Source organism: Rhipicephalus microplus, chromosome 3 (genome assembly GCF_043290135.1).
Source record: "Rhipicephalus microplus isolate Deutch F79 chromosome 3, USDA_Rmic, whole genome shotgun sequence".
In the NCBI taxonomy this organism is placed as follows: Eukaryota; Metazoa; Arthropoda; class Arachnida; order Ixodida; family Ixodidae; genus Rhipicephalus; species Rhipicephalus microplus.
Genome location: NC_134702.1, coordinates 263,762,319 through 263,782,826, shown reverse-complemented (window position 1 = coordinate 263,782,826; position 20,508 = coordinate 263,762,319). Strand labels below are relative to the sequence as shown.

General features: G+C 50.0%; 1 protein-coding gene across 3 annotated transcripts in view; it reads right to left on the bottom strand.

Annotated features, from left to right (window-relative positions):
• Aatf (Apoptosis antagonizing transcription factor) overlaps positions 1-20,508 on the bottom strand; it is a 119,219-nt gene that overhangs the window by 71,196 nt on the left and 27,515 nt on the right. For all 3 annotated transcript variants that reach the window (XM_037419789.2, XM_037419773.2, XM_037419781.2), the window contains exon 3: positions 16,641-16,818. In XM_037419789.2, the coding sequence (XP_037275686.2) occupies positions 16,641-16,818 (178 nt within the window). The remainder of the gene's footprint in view (positions 1-16,640; positions 16,819-20,508) is intronic.

Genomic DNA, 20,508 nt, shown 5'->3' with positions numbered 1-20,508 from the left:
ATGGAGGCGAAATGATACACGCCCGTGTACTGTGAGATGCCAATGCATGTTGATTGGTTGATTGATATGTGGGGTTTAATGTCTCGAAACCACCATATGATTATGAGGACGCTGTAGGGGAGGGCTCTGGAAATTTCGACCACCTGGTGTTCTTTAACGTGAACCCCAAAGCTGAGCACGTGGGCCTGCAACATTTTCGCCTTCATCGAAGCCCAATGCACATTAAAGAACACCAGATGGTCTAAATTTCTGAAGCCGTCTACTAGGGCATCCCTCATAATTTTATCGTGGTTTTGGGGTGTACAACCCCAAATCTTATTAAGAACGAACAGTTGTACTGTATCTATATTGTTCGTTTTCTACGATTTACTATTTTTTAGATGTGCGCTGTTAGGCCGGTGTTGTACACGAAGTGAAGCAATGTCTAATATACTTGCGGTAATATGTCAAAGCTACTTATGCACTACGAACTAGCCCCACAATAAATTTTTTGGAGGTAGATGGTTCTCCAATAGACGCACGCGAAAAGTTTGGCTGTCCGATTGAAGCAATTGAAGAAGCATGAAATCCCCGTCTTCATGGCATATGCATGACAACTCAACATTACATTAATAATGTTATTAGGAAGAATTAAAATGGAGTGCCTCTAAATTGAGTGTTAAAATAGCAGATGTTAATGTGTACAGTCGAATTCCGCTATAATGAAGTCTGCTACAACAAAATTTCCCGTCTCAACGAATAAGTTTCCATTCCGCGTCAGCTGCCCTTAGAAACCAATGTGTAAAATGTCTCGACACAACGAATACTTATCCTGGGTATTTCTGCCTTGACGAAGTTTTCGAGAGTACTGCTCCATAAGAAAAAGGCACTTGCCTATGACTGCCACGAAATTCCGCCAACTCGGCTATTTCTCGACCGCTCGTGACATTCAGAGAGCACGGCTGTATTGCGAGAACCGTGTGTTCATAGAAAACATGCTTTCTGCCACCACACGCACATCCCGCTAAATTTATCACTATTGAGATGCTTAGCGACAGCTCGCACATCCACCATAATGCTGCTGATAGATTTTATGTACGTGCTGACCGTAGCCGAATGGCAGTCTTCTAGAACACCCACTATATGTTTTTGACGTCGCGCTTAAAACAAAACTACCACTCGCTGTCGCTAGCCGTGCAATCGTGAATGACAACCACACGTTGTGAAAATGCACACGCGAGCAGCGCGCACCTAGCCCCAGTGTACCTGCATTCTGACGCAACCGATGCGAACTCAAGTGCAATCATTTCGAAGGCTATCATAAGCAACCACGAAAGTGCATGCGCAGCGAACGCGCACCATTTTAACACAATATTTGTTGCCATACGATGCGAGCAAAAATAGCAACGGCGTAGTTCACGCGCACGGCCAGGACAGTGTGCACAGATTGAAAACGAAACTACTGTTTGCCCCAACCGCTCAGCAGGAAACAGCAGTTGCTATCGTCTTGTTCATCAATAGGGAATACGATCCGAAGGTGCGAAGATAACACAGCCGTAGATTAAAGATAATTAAGCCATAAATTGACACGAAGCGTTATGGCTCTCCTGTCGTTCACTTATGGCCACGGTAGTGCAGAGCTTCGCCCCTTTCAGTTGCAGTTATCAGTCAGCCTCTAGGGAAACTTTGGCACGCTCGTTCGCAGTGCTGCGCACTCAGTGCATGCCCGAAAAGTCGTCTGAATATCGTATTTTCCTTTGCATAACCCACCCGTGCATATAACTGGTACCGATGACCGGAAATCGCGGGAGGAAGAAAGACTACCCGCATACTGACGCAAAACTGCCTCCTTTGCACTGCCATGAAGTCATGCTGTGAAGCCAACTTGAACGCCAAAACTTTCGTAGAACTCGCACCCGGACTCCAGCGCCAAATTTTCTGTATATCTTGATCGCGTTTTACACGGGAAAATATGTTCTGTAACGGGTTGTTGAACAAGCAGGAGTTGACTCGGCGAAGGAGAGCTTTATTTAGCGCAAGGGCTAACTGAACGCAAGCCTGCGATCACAGCAAGTCTTCTTTTTCTATCCTCGAGCTCCATGCCCACTGCCCTCGTTACAATCACCCCCGGCCGATGAGGGAGCCATCCTGGCGACCTAAGGGCAGGTGTACACAGAAGGGTCATGGTATGGCTTGAGCCGAGAGACGTGTACGATTTCTTTTCCCCAACGGCGCTCCTTGTCCGGAGATGCATCCAGCGGCTTGACAAGGTAGTTGACAGGGGATGTTTGGCGTACAACTCGATAAGGGCCATGGTACCTGGACGAAAGCTTGTGGGAGAGTCCTGGAGGAGTAGAAGGAATCCATAACCACACCAGTGAGTTCGGAGCAAAGCTCATATGCGTGGTTAACGCGTCGTGGCGATGTTTTTGGCGCGTCTGGTCATGTGACGTGAACGCACGAGCAAGCTTCCGACATTCTTCAGCGTGTGCTGCTGCTCGAGAAACGGTAGTAATCTCTGAAGGGTCCGGTCGATAAGGAAGAATGGTATCCATTGTTGATGATGGCTCGCGTCCATAAAGAAAGAATAAAGGCGAAAATCCAGTGGTGCTTTGCGTTGCAGTGTTGTAAGCATATGTCACAAAAGGGAGTATGCTATCCCAATTTGACTGGTCGGATGAAGCGTACTTGGCCAGCATATCCCCAAGTGTACGATTGAAACGCTCTGTCATCCCATTAGTTTGCGGGTGATAGGCTGTGGTAGTGCGGTGTATGATGCGACACTCGTTTAACAACGCTTTGATGGCATCGGAGAGAAAAACGCAGCCGCGGTCGCTTAGTAACTCCCTAGGTGCTCCATGCCTTAAAACCAGGTTTTGCAGTATAAAACACGCAACGTCTTTTGCGGTAGCAGAAGGTAACGCAGCTGTTTCAGCGTACCGCGTTAGGTGGTCGATAGCGACAATGATCCAGCGGTTGCTACTCGAAGTATAGGGAAGCGGACCGTAAAGGTCGATTCCGACACGATCGAAAGCTCGTGCTGGACATGGCAACGGCTGAAAGGAACCTGTGGCATGTTGAGTGGGCATTTTGCGTCGCTGGCACGTAAGGCAAGACCTTACGTAACGGCGAACGAAACGGTACATACCGCGCCAGTAGTACCGCAGCTGCAAGCGGGTGTATGTTTTCAACACACCAGCGTGGCCACATTGCGGATCATCGTGGAACGTGGCACAGATGTCAGAGCGCAGATGTCGGGGGATGACGAGCAACCACTTACGGCCGATCGAGCTGTAGTTTCGGCGGTAAAGCAGGTTATCCCGAATAGTGAAGTGTCCTGCTTGACGGCGAAGCGTCCTGGAAACTGGAGCGGGCGTCCGGTTTGAGAGAAAGTCCAAAAGAGAAGAAATCCAAGCATCTTTGCGTTGCTCGGAAGGCATGTCCGAAATGCTGATGGCCAAGGCAGCGCTAGTGGAGATAGGTGAGCCGACAGGCTCTGAAGCCAAGGGCGGACGTGACAGGGCATCAACGTCGGAATGCTTCCGGCCAGAACGGTAGATAACACGGATATCGAACTCCTGTAACCGCAATGCCCAACGAGCGAGCCGACCATTAGGATCTTTTAGTGAAGATAACCAGCAAAGCGCATGGTGGTCTGTTACAATATCAAACGGACGTCCATATAAATAAGGCCGAAATTTTCGATTGCCCAAATAATGGCGAGGCACTCCTTTTCAGTTACACTGTAATTCTTCTCGGCTTTACTGAGGGTGCGGCTGGCATAGGCAACGACGTACTCGTCAAAGCCCTCCTTGCGTTGGGCCAGTATGGCCCCTAGCCCGACACCACTAGCGTTCGTATGAAGCTCCGTTGGAGCAGACGGATCGAAATGTCGGAGTATGGGAGGCATGGTGAGGAGCCGTCGGAGTTCCTGAAATGCATCATCACACGCCTGCGACCACGCTGACAAATCAGAACTTCCGGCAAGAAGATTGGTCAAGGGGGCGATAATGGAGGCGAAATTGCGGACGTAGCGCCGGAAGTAAGAACATAGGCCGATGAAGCTTCGAAGCTCTTTGATGGTGGTTGGCTTTGGGAACGCCGCGACTGCATTAAGTTTCGTAGGGTCCGGGAGAATGCCGTCCTTAGAAACCACATGGCCGAGAATTACAAGCTTGCGAGCGCCGAAGCGGCATTTCTTCAAGTTAAGTTGAAGTCTCGCCGTGGAAAGGCACGTAAGAACTTGCTCGAGGCGGCTGAGGTGGGTTGCAAAGTCGCTTGAAAATACCACAATGTCATCCAAATAACAGAGGCACGTTTTCCATTTCAGACCTCACAAGACGGTATCCATCATCCTTTCGAAAGTGGCAGGCGCATTGCAGAGGCCAAAGGGCATAACGGTGAATTCATATAGTCCATCCGGTGTTACAAAGGCTGTCTTCGGGCGGTCACCCTCTGCCATGGGCACCTGCCAGTAGCTGGAGCGTAAATCTAACGAAGAAAAGAACTCTGCTCCTTGTAGGCAGTCCAAGGCATCATCGTTGCGCGGCAGAGGGTATACGTCTTGCGCGTTATCTTGTTGAGTCGGCGGTAGTCAACGCAGAACTGGATGAATCCGTCTTTTTTCTTGACGAGAACAACCGGTGAAGCCCAGGGACTGTTGGAGGGCTCGATGATGCCACGTTTCAACATGTCGTCTACTTGTTCGTCGATGACACGGCGTTCAGCAGATGACACACGGTACAGACGCTGCCTTAGCGGGGCTTATTGACCGGTGTCAATACGGTGAACGACCGCAGAGGTTCGGCTTAAGCCTGACTGGTCACGATCGAATGAAGAACGAAAGCGGAGAAGAAGATTTATAATCTCTTCGCGCTGAGTTGGTGCGAGCTCAGAGTCGATGGCATCCGAGAATACGTCCAGAGCATCATTAGGCGCGTTGGTAGGAGTGACAGCACAAATTGGGAGCGAAACCGTTGAATCGGGTATAGTAGCCGGAAGAATGCACTCGCAAGGTTCGTAGCTTCCCAGGCATTCTCCACGTAGTAAGGATGACAGGCTGTTCGAGGGATTGCACATATAAATGGCAGCGTGACCATTGCGAAAAATGACGACGGCAAACGGAAGCATGATATTTCGACGGCACGCAGATGGGACCGATGGCATAAACAACACAGGCGATTTCGGAGGGCAGGCACACGACACCGAGACAACAACAGCTGAGAAAGGCGCAATGTCAACGTCAGAAGCAGCAAACACTCTACACGAAGCACCATCGTCGGGGTCATAGCACGGCACAGATAACGCGAGTTCAGAACGAGCACAGTCGACCAAAGCAGAATTCGACGAAAGAAAGTCCCACCCAAGGATAACGTCATGTGAAGAACGGAATAAAGCTACAAATGTGACGACGTACATCGCACCTTGAATGATGACTCGTGCAGTGCACAAAGCTGAAGGCTGAATATGATGGGACGTAGCTGTCTGCAAAGATAGGTCGGTAAGTTGTGTGGTCACTTTCTTCAAGTTTCGGCAAAGTTTCTCGCTAATTACAGATACGGCAGCTCCAGTGTCGACAAGTCCGTGCACCTTAATGCCATCAATATAGAGTTCGATTTCGTTCGGGGGACAGCAGTTAGGTCTTGAAATTTTCGCTGCCAACGCAGTTCTTGCCTCCGGAACTGCGCCCGTCAGTTTTCCCCTCGCGGTGGGCTGTTGCGACGTAACATCGGAGAAATAGATCGACGACGAGGAGAAGGTGAACGACTTGAGCCGGATGGTCGGCGACCGGGACGTACACCTCGAGGTGGATCGGCAGGAACGGGATATCGTGGCTGAGTGGGCATGTAATGTGAGGCCCCTGCAATGTCGTGAGAAGGGAAGCTGCGACGTCGGCAGTGACGAGCTACGTGGCCTGGGATGCCACATGAAAAACATATCGGCCGATTATCCGGAGTGCGCCATTGGCTGACGATAGGGGCATTGTTCGCTGAATAAGGTACCGTAAATGGTCGTGCAGGCGGCGGTGTCATATAAACGTTCTGACCTGTTTCATATACAGCCGGAGACGGGACGGTCAGCGAGCGGGAAGGTGGCGTCGACGAATAAACGTGGCGAGTAGCTTCGTAGATGGTAGGAGACGCTGGCGCACGTGGCCGAGCAACTGCGGCTGCATACGTTAGTGGTGCGGTAACAGTTGGTGGAGCCTGAGCTGGCGGCAATGCTTCGGCAACTTGCGATTGAATGACCTGGCGAAGTGAAGGCGACAAGGGTGGCATCGTCTCGGTAGTTCTTGTGACTATAGATAGCTGCCGGGCGACCCCCTCGCGTATGAATTGCTTTATGACTGGCATCAACGCAGAGTGGTCGGCGGTGTCATGGCGATAGTCGAGGGATGAGATGTCTGCGGTGTTTTGAGCAGCGCAACGTGTAGAAGCGCGCTGCCTACGCAGCTCATCATAGCTTTGGCAGAGCTGAATCACCTCGGCGACCATCTGGGGACTCTTCGCAGCCAGCATCTGGAATGCACCGTCGTCGATTCCTTTCATGATGTTCTTGATCTTGCCTGCCTCGTCCAGAGTCGAATCGACGAGCTTGCAGAGAAATAGCACATCTTCAATGTAGCTCGTGAAAGTTTCATCTGCTCTCTGTACTCTGCCCCGCAAGCGCTGTTCAGCACGAAGGCGGCGGACAGCAGGACGGCCAAACACTTTCGCGAGGGTTTTCGCCAATTCTGACCAGGTACTGAAATCACTTTGATGATTTCTGTACCATAGTTTTGCCACGTCGGTCAGGTAAAAACTCGCATTTGTGAGCTTATCGGCTGCGTTCCACTTATTGACGGCGCTCACCAGTTCATACTCGGCAATCCAGTTGTCCACATCTTGGTCCTCTGTGCCACCAAATATGGGGGGGTCGCGCTGCCGGAGAGCGCCAGCGCAGAAGACAGGCACAGGTGCGAGATCTGGAGTAGCAGCATGAGATGGCCCCGGATCAGTCATTGTAGGAGGTCGTTGGAGTGTGCGGCTGCGAAGTTCCAGGGTGAGGACCGGATGTACCCAGCACTTCCACCACTTGTAACGGGTTGTTGAACAAGCAGGAGTTGACTCGGCGAAGGAGAGCTTTATTTAGCGCAAGGGCTAACTGAACGCAAGCCTGCGATCACAGCAAGTCTTCTTCTTTTTCTATCCTCGAGCTCCATGCCCACTGCCCTCGTTACAGTTCACTTAGTGTGCAGGCAGGTACCGCTGAGCTAGCGATAGTTCAATGCACAAGCTTGCTGGGATCAAAGTACGAGTCATAATCATTAGATCTTACTAAATTTTGTGCTCTATAGATCAAACTTCGCTACAACGAATTTTTTCACGTGTCTCATCAGTTTCGTTGTAGCTGGATTTGACTGTGTCATTTATAAAGGCAAACAAAGCGTATTTATTAGCGTGTCGTGACATATTTATTTTCGCAACATATATCTTGCTATAATATGAATCGGACAATGATCAATAATGATTCCTTTCGTAAAGGTATACTGAGTGTAATTATTATCACGTAGTGACTTTTGTAGTTATTTCTGCGATTTATATGTAAGTATATTCTGAATTGAACAGCTATCAGTAATTGTTTTTCGTAAATAGTCTTGCATACGGATAATTTATCACTCGAATGTTGCAAGATGTCACAAACTGAGGGCTTTGAGAAAAAGTGGTTTCCAAAAATGATGAGTATATTGTCACGGGGTCGTGACGTGGCCGAAGACAGGAGACTTCGTGTTGGGATATAACTGTTTATTTGGGTGAACCTGTGCCCAGTAAACGGAAAGTCCGATTACAGCAGCAGTCTTGCACAGATAGCAGTCTCGGACTGATAGCGGCGAACGGAGCGTCGGCCTTCGTTCAGCAACTGACAAGCGGCGAAGCGTGTCGGCATTTATACTCTTGCCGTCGAATGTTCTAGCGTTATCGCTGGCGGTGGCGTAGGTTCCAGAACAATCTGTACCGTTCGCACAGTGGGCGTGATCTTATCGAAATGATCTACTACAGTCCGGAACCTTCTTGAAAACTGCAGGCGCGGTTTGCGCTGAGAATCGTGTGGTGTTTTTGGGACAATAATGAAAACTTGGGAAATGAAACGTGGCATTGCCCCCCTCTGAAAAAAAAAAGGCATCGTCCCGATGCTTTAACTAAAGATGAAGGTACAATAATAATGCAAGAAAGTACAATGAATAAATTACGATGAAACAATAATAAAAAAAAAACACTGTTTCAGTTTGTTAACGCGCATAAAACGGCTGGAGACGCGCGACATGCACGACTTCAGGTCGCGATCGGCGTCGTTGAGAGTTCGTGATGCCGTCGGCGACAACCTCGTAATCAAGTGGGCCGAGACGTCGAACCACCCTGTACAGTCCGAAGTAGCGTCGCAGAAGCTTTTCACTTGGTCCACGTCGGCGTATCGGCGTCCACACCCAAACACGTTCATCGGGCTGGTATTCCACGAAGCGTCGTCGAAGGTTGTAACGGTGGCTGTCTGTCGTCTGTTGATTCTTGATACGAAGACGCGCAAGTTGTCGGGCTTCTTCCGCATGTTGAAGGTACTCGCTCACATCGAGGCTTTCTTCTTCGGTGACGTTGGGTAACATGGCATCGAGCGTCATTGCCGGGTTCCTTCCGTAGACCAATTTGTATGGAGATATCTGCGTCGTCTCCTGCACCGCCGTGTTGTATGCGAAGGTCACATACGGAAGAATGGCGTCCCACGTCTTGTGTTCGACATCGACGTACATTGACAGCATGTCGGCGATCGTCTTGTTAAGCCGCTCAGTGAGGCCGTTGGTCTGTGGGTGGTACGCTGTCGTCCGGCGGTGGTTTGTTTGGCTGTATGCCAAGATCGCTTGAGTTAAGTCGGCAGTGAATGCCGTTCCTCTGTCGGTGATAAGGACCTCCGGGGCGCCGTGACGTAGGACGATATTTTCGACGAAGAACTTAGCTACCTCAGATGCACTGCCTTTTGGCAGGGCTTTTGTCTCAGCGTAGCGGGTGAGGTAGTCGGTAGCTACCACGATCCACTTGTTTCCGAAAGCCGACGTCGGGAACGGCCCCAGTAGGTCCATACCAATCTGCTGGAAAGGTCGGCAAGGTGGATAAATTGGCTGCAGAAGTCCCGCTGGCCTTGTCGGCGGTGTCTTGCGTCGCTGACAGTCTCAGCATGTCCTCACATAACGAGTGACGTCGGTGGTAAGACGTGGCCAGTAGTACCTTTCTTGTATCCTCGCGAGCGTGCGAGAAACACCGAGGTGCCCTGCCGTCGGATCGTCGTGCAGGGCCTGCAGGAGTTCTGGTCGCAGAGCTGAAGGCACCACAAGGAGGTACTTGGCTCGAAGCAGTGAAAAGTTTTTTTTTGTAGAAGACTGTTTCGTAGGAAGAACGACGCAAGTGCGTGCTTGAATACCTTCGAGACTTCGGCGGTCCTGCCTTCGAGGTATTCCATTAGGGCCTTAAGTTCCGGGTCGGCCCGCTGTCGTTCAGCGAAGTCGTCTGTAGTTATCGCTCCCAAGAAGTAGTCGTCATCCGGGTCGTCTGGTAGCGGTTGGTCGACAGGCGCACGAGAGAGACAGTCGGCGTCGGAGTGTTTTTTGCCGGACTTGTAAATGACAGTAATGTCATATTCTTGAAGTCTCAGGCTCCATCGTGCGAGGTGACCTGAAGGGTCCTTCAAGGTGGCTAGCCAACACAAGGCGTGGTGGTCGCTCACAACTTTGAAGGGCCTGTCGTAGAGGTAGGGGCGAAATTTCGACGTAGCCCAGATGATGGCGAGGCACTCCTTTTCTGTTGTGGAATAATTTGCTTCTGCTTTGGATAGCGATCGGCCGTAACTAATAACCCTTTCAAGTCCGTCAGCCCTCTGCACAAGAACGGCGCCAAGACCTACGCTGCTTGCGTCAGTATGTATTTCTGTCTCGGCGAATTCGTCAAAATGGGCAAGTAACGGAGACGTCTGGAGGCGATGTTTAAGCTCCTGGAAAGCGTGTTCCTGTGGCGTTTCCCACTTGAATTCCACGTCGGCCTTGGTAAGGTTAGTGAGAGGATCGGCGATGCGGGCGAAGTTTTTCACGAACCGCCTATAATAGGCGCACAGGCCCAGAAATTGGCGCACGGCCTTCTTGTCAGTGGGTGGCGGGAAGTCGGCGATGGCGGCTGTTTTCCGTGGATCGGGACGAACTCCAAACTTGCTGATAACGTGCCCCAAAAACAAGAGCTCCTCATACGCAAATCTGCACTTTTCTGGTGTCAGTGTGAGTCCGGACGTACTGCCGGGGGTGTGGTGGCATGCGGCGGCTGGGCGACGGCGAACGGGAAGGACTTCGTGGTGTCCATTGAGTTCCTGCTAGGTAGTCGGCGATGTCACGTGGCCGTTCCCCTGGCTACGGACGTGGTGCATCGACGGCGAAGCCACGAAGTCCCATCTGTCGGTACTGGCAACGGCGGTAAGTGTGCCCGGCCTCGCCGCAGTGGTGGCACAGTGGGCAGTGGTCAGGGGTGCGTCAAACGTCGGTTTTCCTCGGCGCACTGCGCTGGCCCGCTGGCAAACGGTAGGTCGTCGGTGGGGGTGGTGGCGGCGGTGGTGTCTGGCGACGGAAGTGCGACGGGGTGGCGTTTCGGCGTGCACGGGGAGGAGCGTTGTGGCGCACTGCAGCGGCGTAGCTCATAGTTTCTGGCTCGGGCAGCGGTGTTTGGGGAATTCGAAGCGATTGCCGAACTTCTTCTCGCACAATGTCGGCGATCGAATCCACTTGAGGTTGCGCTGAAGGCAACAGTTTGCACAGCTCTTCCCGTACGATCGCTCGGATCGTTTCACGCAGGTTGTCGGAGTCACTGGCTTGAGCAGCAGCGCATTCTGGAGTCAGGCGACGATTGTACTGTCTGGTGCGCATGTCCAGGGTTTTTTCGATGGTGGTCGCCTCGGATACAAATTCTTGGACGGTATTCGGTGGATTCCTCATCAGTCCCGCGAAGAGCTCCTGTTTGACCCCTCGCATGAGGAAGCGAACTTTCTTCTGCTCAGGCATGTCTGGGTCAGCGTGACGAAATAGGCGGGTCATCTCCTCTGTAAAAATTCCAACCTTTTCATTTGGTAGCTGAACCTGGGTCTCTAGTAGAGCAGCGGCCCTCTCTTTGCGAGCGACGCTCGCGAACGTTTGCAGAAATACGCCACAGAAGACATCCCACGTTCGGAGAGTGGACTCCCGATTCTCTAGCCAGGTCCTTGCGGTGTCTTCCAGGTAGAAGTACACACGACGGAGCTTTTCTTCGTTGTCCCAGTGGTTGAGGGCGGCCACACGGTCGTATGTTTTCAGCCAGGTTTCCGGGTCTTCAAACGATGACCCATGAAACGTTGGTGGTTCCCTGGGTTGATGAATGACGATCGCGGGCTGGGACGCTGTGGTTGTCATAGTCGCTGCAGTAGAGGTCATGGCCTTGGTCTTCCGCGACTTGTCTTGTAGAAGCCCGTACTCCGGTGGGAGACCTTGCTGTCGGCGGCTTGTTCGCTGCTCTTGGTTGGCGTCGGTGTCTTCTCCGCGACGTGGGCTGGGTTCACGGCTTGACGGGCGCGTCCGGTACATGAACGAAGCAGCACCTCCACCAGATGTCACGGGGTCGTGACGTGGCCGAAGACAGGAGACTTCGTGTTGGGATTTAACTGTTTATTTGGGCGAACCTGTGCCCAGTAAACGGAAAGTCCGATTACAGCAGCAGTCTTGCACAGATAGCAGTCTCGGACTGATAGCGGCGAACGGAGCGTCGGCCTTCGTTCAACAACTGACAAGCGGCGAAGCGCGTCGGCATTTATACTCTTGCCGTCGAATGTTCTAGCGTTATCGCTGGCGGTGGCGTAGGTTCCAGAACAATCTGTACCGTTCGCACAGTAGGCGTGATCTTATCGAAATGATCTACTACAGTCCGGAACCTTCTCGAAAACTGCAGGCGCGGTTTGCGCTGAGAATCGTGTGGTGTTTTTGGGACGATAATGAAAACTTGGGAAGTGGAACGTGGCAATATTTTCTAGCCAACTGCTAAAAACTCGACCCAGTTTGCCAGGAGTGGACTTAGTAGCTTCTTGATAACAGCAGTCTGGAAGAATAAAATGGCATCGAAGACCGAACGATGGCAGGATACAACTGTCATAATATAGGGAGGATGAGTGAAGTAACACCTTGACGGAAGGTGGTGCAAGAAGGTGCAAGTGCGATTACTTCGCCTGTGTGCATCACCTTCACCTCCAATCATGGCTGGTCAGTCAACTTTTCGTATCACGTGCGCTATTTTGTTTGGCAAATGACTTGGCGGGCCGTGCCAAAGGGGGAGATCGAGCGGCCGTGGCAAAGCCAACCAGCTTCCCTGACACACATCTACGCCCCGTATGAAGAACTGGTGCTCGCGGCTCCTTGTCCCCCATCCAGCCCCTTCCACCACACCAACAGCCTCTGGACGTACAGCCACGGCCACGTCTGTGTAGAGCTTGCGAGCCGTCCGTTTTTATTCTGCGGCACGAAACCTTGAGGGAGTATCGGGCTCGGAAGTGGACAGCCTGACAAGTAGACAATGCATGTTCCTGACACACCACTTTAAAGTAGTGCACTGCACGGGCCTGATTTTTTGGCCCGCGCCCAGCCCAGGCCCGCTTTATGAAGCCCGAGCCCAGCCCGGGCCCGACCGTACATGACCGACCCCAGCCCGAGCCTGAGGTTCCAAGCCCGGGCCCGGCCCAGGCTCGGGTGTTCATTGCTAAACTTGCTAAACTGATGATTAGGCTCGGCCTGGGCCCAATAGAGAATATTAGTTGTTGACTATGACTATTAATGATGCTTTGCGCTTTGCAGTGGGGAATCAAAGGGAAAATTCAGTGTGCACATGCGTTGAAATGTTGCTTTGCCTGCAGTGATAACTCAGTGGTTAAACTGTCTTGCTCTTAAGTAGTAGGACGTGGGTGCGATTACCACAACCACGGCGGCCGCATTTTGACGGGGCCGAAGGCAAGAACACCCGTGTACTTATCTTTAGGTGCACGTTAAAGAACTCCAGGTGGTCTGAATTATTCCGGTCTCCACTACAGCGTGCCTCATAATCATATCGTGGTTAAGGAGCAAGGAATATAGATGAAATGTTGCCTATATGTCACATTGCAATTCATTAAAATAGCAGTATAGGGAAAATAAAACATAGCAACAAAATTTATTGAAAAGTATACAACTAACATGAAAAAGCGGATAGAATCAAACCCGGGACATTTTTGTTGATTCTATTTTCTACACTGACATTATAAACATTATTTACATAATTTTTTAAGAGGATCATCATTATTAATTTCTTGCAGGAAGATAAAAAACTTTAACATTATATATTGAGATCAGCCACCAAAAGCAGATGAAATATATATTTTTCGTATTCTGACGCCGTCACGGAAACGCAATTGCCATTTACAATATAATTATATAATTAAGCTGCTACACACCATGCTTGATGCTATTTCAGATAAAATGTTTCACCCTTTTTGTGAAATAAAGATAGAAAATACGCTTAAAATAACACTCAATGACACAAAAAGACTAGAAAAAGGCAAAAATCTGCATGTTCTTGCACAAAAACAGCAAGTTGTCTACTCTCTCCGGCTTCAAGCAGGTCCTCCTGTCTTGGAGTACGTACCCAGCAGCACTAAAATTGCATTCGCTGCTGGCGCTCATGGATGGGAAAGTGCTTTTTTTGCAAGAAGTCAAAGCCCACGGTATTTCCTACGATGGGCTTCCCACCATTCAAGCAGTTTTTCAATGTACTCACATGAGTCACTGTCCCAAAGGTAACTGTCAACCTCACTGTCGGCTGGTTGAGTTTCCGAAGCATCGCGCCACTCCTTAAATTCGTCAAGGGACGTACGCTTCGCTGGGGGTTCATAATCAGGATGATCCGTGCTGGTTCCTCCTTGTGGCAAACGCAGATGTACATCGATTAACAGTTCGCGTACTCTGTCATGAACACTTTTCCTTTCCTGCTCATCAAGAGCGCGGAGATGACGGAAAGGTGGCCACAAGAACGTTGCCACTTTGTGAACCTCTTCTATGGGCAGTTTTATTTGAAGGAATTCTAGTGTCCTCGACTTGAGCTGGCACACTTCTCGTGAGTCTGTTGAATCAGCAGTAAGGTGCTTCTTCAGTTTTGTGTAGTACATCAGTACAAGGGGCAGCGTTACCAGTTTATCCTGCTCAAGCGTTTCGCTGGCCTCTTTGAAGGGCCCCGAGAATTCGGCGGCCTCCGTCAACAAAGTCTAATTGACGTCTTTCAAGAGCAGATTTCCCCTTGAATCTTGGAGGTTCTCTATCGCATCGTACTGACTTAGCACGGACTTGATCATGGCAAGCTTTGAATTCCACCGCGTGCATATCTCCTGGCACACACCGTGTGGTAGCAGGCTTGTCAGTCCACTCTATTTTACAAAAAGTCACGACAGCTTTCACTTTTTGCAGTTGTTCCAAAAGGTCGGGAAGTTCCTGAGCGAGGTACCTGTCATCAAACGCGTTCCGAAAAATGGTGTTCAGGACGTGCACACAGCAGTTCATCCTCGCATATGGATGCAGCGTGCTAATTATGTTGGCACCCTGGTCTGTCACAAACACTTCATTGCTCAACATGCCTTCATCAATCCCAAAGTTAGCGCTCCTTCGTGCAATCTCCTTACGAATGTTCTCTCCCATTTTTCTCTCGGAGGGATAGTCACTAGTGAACAGAACAAGACTCCTCAGTTCCCATTTCACACTGACGTAATGAGCCGTTGCAGTGATATAGGCAATTGTCTTGTAATCGTCGGTCCACATGTCAAGTGTCATCAAGCAGCAACCTTCCTTAATCGCCGACTGAATCTCAGGCATCACCACTTTTCGGAGTTCGTTTGCAACTTCATACACCCTGCGATACACTGTCGTAGGATGCGGAATCACGGTCCTCGCGGATATGCTCCTGTACTTGGCACCGATAGCAATCAGTTCATCGGCAACATTTAGGAATCCATCATCGCAAACAACGTCAAATGGCCGCACATCTTTAGCGCACCACTTCACGCAAGCAGTCGTCAGATTCCCCTTAACAGAAAAACGAAGAAATGCCAGTGGTGTCACCAACAGCCTTGCACTTGTGGCGGCTCAGATGCGACGTTCCTGTCTTCCTACCATCATATGCGAAGAAAGCTTTGCATCTTTTGCACTGCACATGTCCTACTGTTGATAAGGTGTGTACCTCGACAACTTGCAGAAATTATTTCCAAACCTCGCTTTTCTTAGCTTGCTTGCAGACGAGCTTAAGCTCGCTGGCAGCGAGCTTATCTCACAATACAGCTGCATTCATAGCACCACGTGTGGCTTGAAGCCCAGGCCCACACTTCAAGCCCAGGCCTGGGCCCGCCCAAAAACGCTTCAGACAGCCTGGCCCGGGCCCGTGCAGTGCTCTACTTCAGAGCCCGACAGTGCCTCAAGCTTTCGTGGCGTCGGGCAAAAACCGGCTGCTCGCGTGCTCTACACAGACGTGGCTGCGGCTGCACATTTAGGGCTCGAAAACCTCAGCAAGAAGTACACGCTGGCATGTGAGCTACACAAATCAGCCATGGCAAAACTTCATGACAGGCTGCGGGGCACCTATTGGTGTTCACACGCCACTTGGCCACGACTGCCTGTGTCATACCATCGAACAGCACCTTCCATTGGCAGCCCACTAACTCGCTGCCACGTCACCGCAGCTGCTCGTGGCGATCCTTTGCAACTCTTGGCTAGCCCTACAAAGGCTTTTCCAAACAGACCAAGCAGGCATCACCATGGCATTGCTGCACGCCAAACTAACCACCATCCAAGATAGCGGTGTGTGCCTGTCGCTCCATTGGCTTCCATTCCACGTTAGGATAGCTGTCAACAAGGAGGCTGACCCCGCTGCTAAGGCGGCAGCCCAGTAAGATTACTCCTGGCAACGATTGCGGCTGCTCCTACCAACAGCCCACTCTGACAGATGGGTGGAAAGCGGCAAGCCTCCGCCTCCCCTTCGGGAGACCGGCCTGAACAGAAGTGAATGGCGGTTGCTGGTTCACCTGCACACTGGCAGCACGGGTGGTTACTCGTACAGTATGCCAGCATCAAAGTACTATTATCAGGGGAAGCATGCTCAAGCGTTTATGAGATTTCCGTCTGTGGGAGGACAATGCGCGTGGACATGAACCATGCTGGTTCGGTGCCCAATGTTCATTCTGATTGAGTGCTTTGCTTTGTTTCCACAGACAATAAGGTTTTGTGTGCGTGGAAACACTGCAATAGTTAAATCACGTTGGCTTAAAAACATACACTGCTGTTGAGACAGCAAAAGCTTTATGGCAGAGTTGTGTTCATGAGTGATTCAGTGGCTGTTGAGGTACCACAGTGTTGCGCAGGGAAGCAGTTCGGGAGCATGAAATATGCACTGCAGGAATTGGTAGCTTGAGTGAAAAGTTAAGGGTCTAATCGCCTTATCAATATATGCTGATATGTATTTACTACCTGTACACTGACAGCCGTTTGCAAAAGCTTTTCCCATGAAGGACCTTTAACAAGCTTTTGGAAACAAAGTAGAGATAGCAAAGGGTGTATTATTACTGACCTCTTGGTCTGGTCGGAGATGGCTGTTGTGGGATCTCCCCCGCCTTCATCCTCCTCGTCTTGCTCAGATGGAGATCGCTGATGCTCCTCATCCATTGCATTTTCCACTATATCTTTGCAACCAGTATCGTCAGAATCTGACAAGCTGTCGTCAACGTCACTGCCTTGGAAGCTTCCATCTGGGTATCATAGGAATAAACACTTTAATAAAGATAAATCGCAAAAATAAACTTCCCACATATAAGAAAAAATAGTACTGCAATTCAAAGTAGACATGAAAACACATAATGCTGAGCCCAGTTTCAATGAGGCTGTGCCAAACTCCACTTTAAAGGCTAACTGTAATTAAGTTTTGCACAGCTCAAAAAGCTGACTTAAAGGCAGTCTGGCTGGTATAATGCTACCTGCTAAATGTCGCTTTTGCAATACAAATGGCTACAAAAAAAAAAAAAAACTGCCGAGAACGCTGTTTCTGATACAGAAACTTGGAAAACAACACCATTGCAGCTGATCAAAAGTGACGCAGATCCCAGCCTGACTGATTGACCTAGACGAAGTGTTTGCTTTGCTTTTTTAAGTAACCTGAGATCTTTTTTTTTAATGTTAGAAAAAAATAGAGAAAAACTGGGTAAACATCCACTATGAATAAAAGACAGATACATGCTCATAAAGGTTCTTGTGCTTGTTACAGCACTTCTTCAAGTAATGGCTGCCCACAATGGACCCATGACATGGTTTCGGGAAGAAACCAGACCCATGATTGCAGAGTTGGTGTAGCGACAGTGATCGCAGAGGTTGCCCAAGTGGTGAAAAGCCCCGTCGTCTTCCTCCAATCTGAGTGAGCTTCCTCGTTCTCTTTACCGCAACATCACCCTCCCAGCGGACGTAGCTCCGTCCCAGTGCACATCATGGAGCACCAGTTGAGGCGGGGATGTATGGCTTGAGCCTGGCGACGTGAACAACGTCGCTGTTGACGTGAGGTAGCAAAAAGATGTCGGCTGGTGAAATCTCGTACGTCACGTGAGACAATTAGCATAAGATCTTGTACGGACCAGAGTAGCCATAGAGGAGTTTTTCAGCCAAGCCGACACGGCATAAGGGCGTCCAAAGGAGAACAAGAGAACCGGGAGGAAATTGTGTGTCTCGGTGCTGACGATAGTAGCGTCGCTTTAGAGAAGCTTGCGATATTGTGAGGCGTTGATGAGCAACCTCTTGGGCATGGGTGGCCAAAGCGATTGCATCGCAAGCGTAATCGGTCTTTGAGAATTTGACACCAGATGGTAGCTACGTGTCGAACGGCAAGACAGGGTCGCGGCCATACAAATAGTAAAATGGCAAAAAAACCAGCGGTTTCGCGACGGGACAAATTATAAGCAAAAGTTATGTATGGCAAAGCAGCACCCCAGTCATGGTGATCGTCGGAAACGTACATGGCAAGCATGTCAGTTAAGAGTGCGGTTCAGTCGCTCAGTGAGCGCATTCATTTGAGGATGGTACGCGGTAGCGATCTTGTGTTCACTAGAACAGGAGCAGAGCAGGTCATCGACGACCTTCGAAAAAAAGCAATGACTATCATCCTTTAGTAACTGCCGAGCGGCGCCGTGGTACAGAATGATGTCGTGAAGTATAAAGTCCGCAACATCTGTAGCACAGCTAGTCAGTATCGCACGTCCAATGGCGTATTTTGTGGCATAATCTGTCGCGATGGTGATCCACTTGTTCTTTTTGGTAGAAATGCGGAATGGGCCAAGGCGGTCGAGGCCCACAAGAAGGAATAGTTCTGTTTGAACCTCAATAGGTGACCAGTAAGAGCGAGGGATTGTGGGATGCACCGTCTGTGGCCGGCTTCTGGTTCGAGGAGAGTAGGCGACGGTGAACCGCACCGCCGTAAGCCTCAGATTATTCAGGATTCACGCGCGTGGTCACCCATTTATCTTTGTCCTGCTAAACCATGGTCGGTTTTTCAGCCATTGCCTGCTCCAACCCGATCGTGAAAGGCAAACGCATGTATCGATTCTCATAGAACGAAGAAAGAAAAAATGAAGTGGGCCGCAGCTGTGAAGAGAGCCGCAGCGACAAGTAGCCTTTGAGTACCGAACTTGGGATCCAGAGTGTGCGAAGACCATTTTATCACAAGCACGTTTATATTCTGCACTAATAAAAGCTTAAGCATGAATTCATACGAATATTATATCCCGAAACAAATTGTCAAGCAGGTGCGCCTAGCAAAGATATTATGGGAACGTGGGCGAAATCTACCTGTCATATGAGATGAGCGCCAGCATTGCATGCCCATATGTATGACAAAAAAAAGTGAAAACTTCACTCAAGAATAAGCTTACACGAAGCACTGGACGAGTCCGTTTGCGTTTATCTTGGTCAAACTGTGCATAAGGACGACACACAAAGCAAGAAGTTAGTTAAACAAGCACAGGTATTCGATTCTTCGGCGCCGTCTATGTCTGACTGTATTGTTTATTTGCCGCCGAGCCAAGCAGCTTCACCAAGATCAGCGTTCAAATAAGCGTGCGGCTTCGACAAAGAAATGCCTCTTATAGTGCGCTGAAGGCTATCAAAAAAGATATCTCAACGCGCTTGATAAATGCAGCGCTTCATGCCGATCGACCGATAATTTCGGCTGAAGCAGCAATCCCGAAATGAACTCTTAGTACACTGCTAGAGTGATTACCATCCGCTGAGATCTTTAAAATTGTGATTTTTTTATCTGAAGTAACGTATCATACAATGAAAACTGCCTTCTGTATCGACTGATCTGCTAGCAAAACTGACAGTACCCCTGAGCAGCATAAAAGCATTGCAGAGCATTTTGGTGCGATAAAAAGTTTCCTTACTGTTCATGGCTTTCGTAGCTGGTCATTGTCGCAGTCACGGCGAGCAGAAACAAACAAAAAAAAAGAACAACTACTAAAGCACTGACATTGCACAGAGAGGAGCTTTTTTCAACGGAAGGATACAAAAGTGCATGCGTGCCGCTGCTAACCCGCGTGGTGTGTCGAACCGGAAGCCGTCGTATCCTACAGTTCCCAGCGTTTGCCTATTTTACCTGTCACCTATTGGCTGAAGCAAACCAGCAGGAGGCAAAGCAGGCGTCTTCCCCCACTGACACAGGCCCAAGAAGCGACATAGTGGCCCACAAAGCGATAGAGACCAGGCGAAAAGAAGCAGCGCTTTGCGCGGTCGTAAGCACGAGTGACACACATATGTCCAGCAGTAGGAGCGCTGTGAAATACCTGGAGCACGGCCAGCCTCATGTGCTTGGGAATGACTAATAACTCAGGACCATAAGACTGAATGTTGCGGCAGTACAAAATGCCGTCATGCAATATGAACATCCGGAGAGAAGAGTAGGTGGGTGCGTAGTTTAGGCGGTCCATAAGGTTTTAAGAACGGGGTCTTGTCGTTGCTCGCTGCCTATGTGGAGAAAGCCGAATGTGGAAAGATTAGAGATGTCCGTGTTGCTATCGGTGTCATTCGATTGATCCACAGGATTGCGAGAAAGGCAGTCAGCATTATTGTGCATGCGTCCAGAATATTTATGCACTATTGTGAAGTCATACTCTTGTAGACGCAATGCCCAACACGCAAGTCGTCCAGTTGGGTCCTTCAAAGAAGAGAGCCGACAATGGACATGGTGATCAGAGATGACACGGAAAGAACAACCAAACAAGCCGCAAAACGAGAGCAAGGCATTCTCGCTCAGTTATCCAGTAATTGCATTCGGGCGTGGAGAGAAGGCGACTCGCATAGGTGATGACATAGTCGTGGCCCTGTTGATGCTGAGTGAGAACAGCGCCGATACCATGACCGCTCGCGTCAGTGCGGACTTCAGTGAGCATGGAAGGGTCGAA